General features: G+C 27.4%; 1 protein-coding gene across 1 annotated transcript; it reads left to right on the plus strand.

Annotated features, from left to right (window-relative positions):
- Positions 1-3983: 3983 nt before the first annotated feature.
- On the plus strand, positions 3984-6099 carry LOC8276853 (40S ribosomal protein S4-1). The gene is made up of 5 exons (XM_002515622.4): positions 3984-4138; positions 4672-4749; positions 4846-5026; positions 5190-5287; positions 5471-6099. The coding sequence occupies exons 1-5, from the start codon at positions 4136-4138 to the stop codon at positions 5900-5902; spliced, it is 792 nt and encodes a 263-aa protein (XP_002515668.1). The 5' UTR covers positions 3984-4135; the 3' UTR covers positions 5903-6099.
- Positions 6100-10808: the final 4709 nt, after the last annotated feature.

Genomic DNA, 10808 nt, shown 5'->3' on the forward strand with positions numbered 1-10808 from the left:
GATCATATAATTAAATTTAGATTTAAATAAAAATTTAACTTTTACAAAAAAGTTTATGATATCACTATTAAAATTATATCATATTCTTACTTCAAAAATTAGTATACTACAATATTAAAATGCGACCTTTTCTTAATTCAAAAACTATATTGTTTTTAGTTTTTTTAAAACTATATATCTTAGTCAACATCTATAACTACAACATGCAAATAACAGTGAGTGTCAACACACCTATCATATCTAACATAAGGACTAAATGAGTAAAAAAAAATATATATCGTACTTAAAACACAATAGATAGATTAAAACTAAGTGAAATAGAATCGAAAAAGCTAATATTAAAATATTAAACGATTATATAATTGAATTTTAAATTTAAATAAAAAATTCAGTTTTGACAAAAAAGTTTATTGTATTTTTGTTGAATAATTATATTAGACTTATATTCATATAAAAAAATATATCGTGTATGATTTTTTTAACAATGTACAGTAATATATTCTTTGCCTATGATTATATATAAAAAAGTACAATGCTTAAAACTACTTGAGAATGTAATTATCAACTTTTAATTATGATGATAAAACATTATTATAGCTCTATTTCTAATGTGTAAACATCTCTTTATCTAATCCCAATTGAACCATCAGGATAAATAATATTTGTTTCCACATTAAGCTCTGTAGCTTCCGTAAGTGAACAGATAGTTGAGTCAAATTTTAAGTCCTAATTTATCGCATCAAGATAATAAATGGGCTATGAAAATGGTATTGAATAGTGCGGGGCCAAACTTTGTATCTGATATAAAATTCAAGAGAGCTATAGTTATAGGACCTTCTTTTTGCCTTTTTTAAGTAAATGCATTATAAATTTATTGGTGGTCGAAGTCAAAAATTTAATATTTTAATATTTTTTCAAAACTTCCATATAAACATAATGTTCTCAATAAAAGAATTCATCCGTACAATAATATTTTCGGGCTTTGCTTGTGTTGAAAGCATTAACGGAATGACTTACATAAGGTAGAATAAAATATAATGCACTATTCAAGAAATTTGTCAGCATGTAGGCATATTAGTCCAGATAGCGATCACACTACTAACACAGTGTTGAGAAATTTTGTTTCCTCCGTATAACATAGATCATTAACTACTAAGCTTCGCCATCTCTAATATTCTACAGATTTAGTAGAAGAATAGAGTCAAAATTTGATAAAGCTCTAATGTTCGAAGAAAATTACCGGTGCAACTAAATTAATCATAAAATAATATTCTAAGCTCATATCATAATTTTTTTTAAACAGTAAATTACATGATAAACAATACTCGGTAGAAATACATACATCATTAGTTAGTAGTCCTTTTAACTCTACTATGCAAAAAATTATGTGGGCAAAAGAATTTCATAAAGTTCTTAGATAATTAGTTTGCTTATGTGTTTGTTTTTGGCGAGAAACTATGTTGAGCATGCCAAGTACATAGATAAATGAATTATTGTAATTAATGCATCTCGAATTGACTATATAGTGTCGATTGGCTAAATTTCGAAATTTGTTGCCATTTTGAGAGTATTTAACTTTAAGACTCTGAAAATTAATAAAAAAGAATTCTAGAAGGTGATTTACGATATTTGATAGATTTTATTGATATTTATTTGATTTATTGGATATTAATAATGATAAAAAAAAAATTTCTAAATTTAAAAATCGATACGAGTCTATCTATTCCTTTAGGGTTTTCTGAAAAACCCTAGCTTTGTATATACATTGTTATAACCTAATTCTAGGAGTACAAATTCTGATTAACTTTTAGCAAATATCAGTTATTAGCAAAAGAATTAAAAAAGCCCTATATTCTCAAAGCCAGATTTTTTTTGGTAACTTTAATCATAGGTTATTAAGAAAGAACACATATTGGGAAAGATTTTCATTGAATGATAGAATCTTTTCCAAATCCTAGACAATGTTGAATTCATAAGCTTTTCAATTTAACTGTCTCATCGTCTCCAAAGACTTGCAGATCAACAATCTATGATGACAAAATGAAGATTCCCCCACATCCAGCATCATCAACTAATCTTTCCCTTACTAGTTCTTTTTATATTAATTTATGATTTTAGAAATATGTCTAGGTTGATCTTTGAATGATTTTCATCATTAGATTAGGGTTTCTAATGAATTAACATCAGTTTAATTTTATTGGGTTTTGAATTTGAAAATATAATCTGTCTTAGGATTTGAATATGATAGTATGTATATATTGAATTTTGAATCTAATGATTAGAAGAATTAAGGTTATATGAATTGTGTTTTTTATGAATAGTTATGTTATTATATGAGAGATCTAGGGCTGTATGTTTAAATTTAGAATCTACCATGTAAGGTGTTTTGACCTTCTGACACTTTTCTTCTTTTTCTATGTTTATATTATTTTTCATGTGTCTTAGTTTATTTATTTTTTTCTATGCTTTTATTTTATTGTTTTATGTTTCTAATCTTTTTTTACTTTCTATGCATGTAAAATTAGCTTCCGGGCGTGAGAACTTTAAGAAAATTGCAGAACTAGCTAAAGAAAAGCCCTAGAGCCGACTGGATCTGTGATCTCAACCGGTCGGCTCTGCACCTTTATTTTTTCTAATTTCGGATTCTTGTGTAATTTGCCTATTTTTATATTGTAGTTTAGTTCTAGGTGTTTTTCTTTCAATTTATTAATTGTAGACAAGTTGTAATAGTTAGATTTAATTTTCTATACTGTATTTCCTATATTGTATTTGATGGATGCTAAATTTTTAAACTATTTTCTTTTAATTTTTAGAAAATTAATCTATTTTAACATATATTTTCTACTATTTTAAAAAGTATTATGTTATAACTTCCAACACCTTAATTAGGATATTAGATTATTTCATATTCTTATACCATTTTGATTTCTTATTTATAGCTTTCTTTTTAAACAATTTTTTTTCAAGTATTGTATTATAATATGCAACACCTTAATAATAAATTTTAAATATCTAATAGTCATTTTTTTCTTAAAATTCTTCTTTATAATTTTAATTTTTAATTAGATTTTTTTTAAATTTTTTTATTCTCAAAGTTGAATAATTATATTATTAATTAAAGAACTATCTTCTTAATTATAATATTTATATTTATTTACATCTTTCATCTCTCGTTATATTTTATCTTAAATATATTCCAATAAAATTATTATAATATAGTTCAACTTCAAGTAAAAAAATTTAGTTAATTAAAATTTAGTTTTTAGGTTAGATTTTCTATAATTTAATAAATTAGAAAAATAACATAAAATATTCTTACTTTTATATATGTAAAATAAGAAAATATTACTGAATTATATACTTGCAATATATAAAATACTAAATCAATAAAAAAGATATTAAAAAATAAATAAAATAATCAAATATTAAATCAAGTTACAACATAAGAATTCAATTTAATTTGATTTAGATTATTAAAATATTTAATTTATTTAATTTTATGAGATATTTTTATTTATTTAATTTCATATAAATAATAAAAAAATTAAATAAGAGATTCAATATAAAAAATATATTTATATTTAGTTAATTATATAATCAATTAATTTTTTTCAATATTTTATTTTATAATTTTAATTTTAATGATTTTATAATTATATTGACATTAAAATTAAATTGCCCGTAGGACGGGCAATTATCTAGTTAAAGAAAGAAGACAAGAAGAAAAAAACATGAAAATTTTGAAATAATAAAACAATGAAACAAATTATGTAATAAATAATAAGACGTTATAAAACAAAATAAGTTTAAATAATTAAAATTAGGTGTTAATAAGTTTAGAAAAGAGTTTCCGGAGTAGTTATAGAACATTTATTATAAAGGAATTCTTTAATTTGCTGGGCCAACTGATGAGGCAATGGAAGTAAAATAAGATGGGCCTAATGCAGAGAAGTGAAGGGGCAAATATGTAAATAAAAGAAGATGAAATTAGGGTTTTTAGAAGGTTCATATATTAATTATATTTATAGTCTCCGAACTCTCGAATAACAGCTCCCCAGTCTGCTGCTCTCTCCTGCTTGGCTCTGGAAGAGGATTTGTCTAATAATATAGCCTTCGAAGCGAAGAAGAGCGCAAAATGGTAACATATTCTTGATCTCTCTTTCAATTCAAATAGTTAGATTTGATCTCTTTAGGGTTTGATCTTTATTTTTTGTCACAATGGATCTGTTTACAATTTGTCTGTGGTACGCCTGCCTCCTAATGAAATATCAATTGTATTTCCTGCTCATGTTTGATGCTTTTCTTTTTTATATTTGATTTGGTGGGCTTGACTGTGCTGTGCAAGTATGTCTTGATATTGAAAGATGCCCGTTTTCATAGTATTTGAGTCTCTATGAATTGATTACTTGGATTTGTCCTTGGAAATATTATACTTTTGATTTTAGTGCTGAGTTCATGTGTGTGTTGAGGCATTCCTGGGTTTAGTAAAAGTGGGGCGCTTGTCCATTTTGATATTTGTTGGTATTAAACTCTATAATTGATTCTTATTTTTAGGTTTGAAATAGAGGCACCTTTTGTTTGGTCTCTTTTTATTAGCTACGTAACAAGGAATGTGTTTCCTCTAATATTCCGTTTGGCTTACTAATTTCTGTTTATTCTCGTGCATTACAGGCAAGAGGGTTGAAGAAGCACTTGAAGAGGCTTAATGCCCCAAAACATTGGATGCTTGACAAATTGGGTGGCGCATTTGTATGATAACAATCTTTGATTTTGTGCTTCTGTATGAATTTGTCCTTGCAACTTTATCTCCTTACATTCTTCTTTTGTTTTACTATGTGGATTTAGGCACCCAAACCATCATCTGGACCTCACAAGTCTAGGGAATGCTTGCCCTTGATCCTTATCCTGCGTAACAGGTTGAAATATGCTCTCACATATCGTGAAGTTATTGCCATTCTGATGCAGCGACATGTCCTTGTTGATGCGAAGGTTAGGACGGATAAAACCTATCCTGCTGGTTTCATGGGTATGCTCACTCCACCTTTGCCACCATTTAAACAATATAATTAATGCATTAGAGGTCAATCTGGGCAATGATTATGAAATTTGAGATTGTCTATGGAGATAATCTTAGTTATCACAAATGTATTACTTGTATAATTTACCATTCTTTTATTTCTATGTAACAGATGTTGTGTCAATTCCCAAGACAAATGAGAACTTCCGTCTCCTTTATGATACTAAAGGCCGATTCCGTCTTCACTCAATCAGAGATGATGAAGCAAAGGTTTGTCTTTTTCTGTAGCTTGTGGATTAATTTTATTTAAATATTCTGCACTATTGTTTATCCATTTTGTATTTAGTGTACGTCTGGGCGCTTATTTGAAGGAATTATGCTGTATTTGTATAGTAAATTGGAATTTTTCTTAGTCTATGCAGTATTGCATTAGTAATATCTAATGTTTTGCAGTTTAAGCTTTGCAAAGTCCGATCTGTTCAATTTGGCCAAAAGGGAATCCCATACCTCAACACTTATGATGGACGTACTATTAGGTATCCAGATCCACTTATCAAGGCCAATGATACAATCAAGCTCGACCTTGAGAGCAACAAAATTACTGACTTCATCAAGTTTGATGTTGGAAATGTTGTCATGGTCACTGGAGGGAGAAACAGAGGACGAGTTGGAGTGATTAAGAATAGGGAAAAGCACAAGGGAAGTTTTGAGACTATTCACGTCCAAGATGCAACTGGCCATGAGTTTGCTACTCGCATGGGCAATGTCTTCACTATTGGAAAGGGAACCAAGCCATGGGTTTCTCTTCCCAAGGGCAAGGGTATTAAATTGTCAATCATTGAGGAGGCCAGAAAGAGGCTTGCAGCAGCACAAGCGGTTGCATAAGAGGGGTTGTCTTGGTTGTGTTGCTAGTGGCGATTGACGAGGGTTAGTTGTTTCATTTCATTTTAGGTTCATGGGAAGACTAATGCTTTTTATTTCGGATTCATTTACATGCACAATTTTGAAACTATGTGGTATTTTGAATTTGTCAAAACTTGTGTTGTTTTGCAGAAATTTATGTTAAGATATTTAGATGTGTATTTTCTTTTGCTTGTCCATTAGTAGTATTGAAACAAAGGGGATTTTTTTTTCTAAGACGTAGCACATGCCAAAAGCTAAACCTTTCACAAATATGTTGATTAATGGAAGGGGTGTTTAGACAGTGGATAAATATGATAGAGGGGAACTAAACCCTGAGCTGAGCACGGAAGAGTCCAATTACAAGGCTAGTTACGAGTATGACCTAAGCTCAGTTTGGAATGATTCCAACCTGGAACAAATAGTGGATGATAGCGCTATAGTCGATGAAGGTGCGCTCGTTTCCAGATTTAAGTCCTTAGAAGAACGAAAATTATTAAGGCTTTACAAGAATAGTAGGTCGTCCACCCGCGTTACTACGCGTTTAATTTTTTCTATAACGTCTAATATTTTCATGAGAAATGACGCTAAAAGAAAAAAATTAAGAAAAAATCTAGCATGTATTTTGGAATAATTATGTTTTTAGTATTTAAATTTATTAAATTAAAAATGATAAAACTGATAAGTGTAGTAACTTATAAAAAATAATAAGATAATATTTTTAGTAGGTTACATTCTAAATATCGATGTGAATTTTTTATATTAAAAGAGATAAAAAATAAAAAATATATAGTAAAGATGTATTATAAAAATAATAAAATAATAAGTCTATTCATCATATATAAATGTGTTTTTATTTGGCCATTAGAGTTTTATAGCGCATTTACGAATTGAAAATTAAGGATTAGGAGTACTAATTGATGATTAATATAGATTAGAGAAAGAGCTATATAAAATAAAATTTACTCTAAAGCTATATCTACTGTTTGACGTGTTCAATAATTTTTGCTTTCATCTGTAAAATTTTAAAAAAATTTAAAAATTATCTGCTAAAATATTATTTTATTATTTTTTTACATTTGTTACACTCAATTTAACTTTAAAAATTCAAACACTCAATTGTCATTTCTTTACAAGTTTAAACACAAAATGCAATTATTCATTTTAATTAATATTCTTTAAACTTCTAATAAAAGTTTAACTAAAAGTAAAGCAATATTTTTAACTGCAGTAAAATTTTTTTATAGTGATATCTCATGTAAGAATAACTTTTATATAGGTTTAAAAGATTTTAGTCTCAATTTAAATATATTATAAATAGAAATAAAATTTATATTGTAATAAGTTATTAAAATTTTAAATTCTGTCTTAAGAATATATTTCTACATATATATATATTCTAAAAATATATGTTATGTTATATATGGTCTTATTATATTATTGTCTTGTTTCGTTAATTTTATTTGTAAGGTATTAACCAATCTTATTTTTAGTTACTATCATTTCAACAACAAAAGTAAGTATTAAGCTAAAAGAAAAATTTTATACTCAAACCTCAATTAAATTATAACATCTTCATTGTCATGAATTTTATTTGACTTCAAGTATATTGACTATAAGGAAAATTTTCTATATTACTAATAACTTCTTTTATGCTAAAATTCATTATATTGGTTACTGTTTCAAGACCTCTAAAATTTGATATTATTATTATTATTATTATTATTATTATTATTATTATTATTTATAGTGTTATAATTTTATAATAACTCTATAAAAAATAATAATTTTATAATAGAAAATTTATTAAATTTCTAATAAAATTGGTTGGACTTGTTGATAGATTCAAATTATATATAGTTATTTATGATTTTCTTAGAGCTTTAATGATATATTTTCTATATATAATATAGTGAAAATAAATGTTTATACCTTACTTTAGCTTTATTGTATATTTTCAGATAATATTAGCTAAAAAGAAAAAATATGAAGAAAATTACTTACAAATGGTCCTAATAAAATGTGTTGCTAACAATATCCAAAATTAAGACGCGTGCACTGGATATTTTAATGGGCTAGCCGGAAATCAATATTTACATAGGGGCAATTTAATTATTTTGTGTAATTATTAGGATTTATATTAAATTTATTAAAGATAATATTTGGTGGAGATAAGGATATATATAGTCTTATATATTATATAGACTTATATTGAGTATACTTATCTTTAGAGAGACTTATTTTAGTGGAGAACTCTTTTCTATATATATCTCCATAAGAAAAACAAAAGAGGTCTCTCCTATATGCTTTCTGCTACATCTCTTATCTGCATATATCCACCATTCTTTTTTCTGCAATTCTCTACAGTTCTCTATTGTTCTTCATTAAATATTTTAGTTTTAGTTTTCATTATTCTTTTAAGATCTAAGAAGCTTTTCAAGAAGTAGAGAGTGAGGACCAATCATCTTTCTACTTGAATAATTCTGAATTTTAAGGGAGCTTTTATTTTCTTGCTTTATGTCTTTCTATTTAATACTATGATCATTGAGTTAAATATGTTAGACTAATTTTTTTAAGTGTTTAGTTTAGCCTTTTTACTTTTGTATGAACCCTGTTATTTATTTATTTAATGAGTAATTTCTTTACCTTCATATCTTTATTAGTTTCAGTTATTATTATTGGTTTACAATCATATTAATTTAATAATAGTAATTGTTATAAAAATATTTAAGTTGAATGTATTAGAAACATTATCTTTACTTCAATCTATGTTGGTAAAAGAAATTTTAGTTGCATCATTAACTTGAGTAAGTAAAGAAAAAGGAGATCTAGGATTAAAGGAAAAAAGAGGATTACAAAGTAAATAGCTAGGCTAAATGATGTGAACCTTAGCAACTTGTGATAAGACCCAACACGCGGAATTGGAATAAGATTTTCAAAAAAGCTAAATCCGATCTTTGATGAACTTTGACCCAAAGATAACTTGTATCTTGAACCTTGGTATAAGGAATATTATTGACGCCACAGTCAAGATAGATAGAAGGTGAGTGATAAGTTGATATTGAATGACACAAGAACAAGTACTTGATAAGTTTAAAGTTCTTCCAAAGAACCAAGCAAGAATAACTCTCTCAAATATGTTTAACTCAAAATTATCATTCATTCATTAATTTGTGCCATTCGACTACATATGATTTAAATAGATAAAGACATTACCCTCATTTGCTATTTGCATAAAGGAAATAAAATAAATAGGAATTAATTAAAGAATATACTAAATAGAAGTTTTCCTAAATAACAAAATAAGGAAATATGCTTAATTAGAAAATAATAGAAACCTATTCTAAAAGAAAATAATAAAATAAGAAGCTTGATTAATTTAGTCAATCCTAATAAAAAAATATATGACTAAATCAATCAAGATATATTCATAAATAACAAGATATGCGGTTGCCCCATTATTTCCTTTTTGAAGTTGGCGCACTTTTAGGTTAAGCAACATATATTAGACGCCTTTCTTTAGTTTCCTCTTCAAGAAATTCGTTTGGCCCCTTCCTTTTCAAGCCCAAAGTGTGTCGTGGCTTGAATAAGCTAAAAAACAAGATCAAATGGTCATGCAAATTTTGGCCAACCTGGGCTTGATATTTTCTTACATTTATCCATCAGGTCACACTCTAAATCCATCAATCTTGTACATCCATATTTTCTTTCATAACTGGATCTTTCACTAAGACATTTGACATTGAAATTGTATGAATTTGCCTAAATAAGGCAAATTGATTTCTTTCAAATAATCCTGCCATACACGAAATCTCATGCAATTCAAAAGGTTTAATTATGCTAATTGGATCCACACCATTCTCCCTTTCTTGGAAAAAATTCATCCTCGAATCTTGTTCATTGAAATATGAAATGAGAACCTCTTTTCATGCCTTTATTCTTCCATACTCATCCACCACTTGAAGCTCAAATGACATTGATTGTTTTATAATTGGTAACTTCAAATCTATAATAAAAAATTGACTAAGAGAAATCATCATTGTTAGTCAACAAATTACAAAACAACTTTCCATCAATAGACTATCCAATACTAGTTCGATCGTCTTGCATAATTTCCTTGAAATCATCTTCCACCAATAGCATAGGTTCAACAATTGACTCAACTTCAGATTTAAGTTCTTTTGTTAAAGTCAATGTATCAACTTGATCACTCACAATATCAATATCATGATTCATGATAGCAATATAGGTGGAGTCTTCATCAATAGAAACTTGTTCATCATATATGGGCACTTTAAGAACTACATATTTTGGATTTTTAGAAACTTCTTGTTGTTGCTCCCTTTGTAACCTATCATAAATTTCTTGTAACATTTTCACATGTTCATATTTTTGTACTTTGGAATAGTGTTGCTATTGTCTTTTAGAATTCCTCTCCATTCAATCTAGATGCATATTAAGAAAGATATATTCCTAAATAACAAGATATGCGGCTAGCCCATCTTTTCCTCTTTTGAAGTTGGCGCACTCTTAGGTTAAGCAACACACATTAGGCGTGTTCTTTTGGTTTTCTCTTCAAGAAAATTCGCTTGGCCCCTTCCTTTTCAAATCCAAAGTATGTTGTGGCTTGAATAAGCCCAAATGATCATGCAAGGTTTTGCCAATCTTGGGCTTGATATTTTCTTATATTTATCCATCATATCACACTCCAAATTCACCAATCTTATACATCTATATTTTCTTTCATAATTGGATCTTCCACTAAGGTATTTGATATTGGAATTCCATGAATTTGCCTAAATAAGGCAAATTGATTTCTTTCAAATAATCCTGCCATACATGAAATCTCATGCAATTCAAAGGCTTTAATTATGCTTATTGGATCCACACC

Source organism: Ricinus communis, chromosome 1, assembly GCF_019578655.1.
Source record: "Ricinus communis isolate WT05 ecotype wild-type chromosome 1, ASM1957865v1, whole genome shotgun sequence".
Classification (NCBI taxonomy): Eukaryota; Viridiplantae; Streptophyta; class Magnoliopsida; order Malpighiales; family Euphorbiaceae; genus Ricinus; species Ricinus communis.

Coding starts and splice junctions, on each gene's coding strand:
- LOC8276853 (XM_002515622.4), top strand. Junction 5,027..5,189: donor CTATCCTGCTGGTTTCATGG/GTATGCTCACTC, acceptor TCTATGTAACAG/ATGTTGTGTCAATTCCCAAG. Junction 5,288..5,470: donor TCAGAGATGATGAAGCAAAG/GTTTGTCTTTTT, acceptor AATGTTTTGCAG/TTTAAGCTTTGCAAAGTCCG.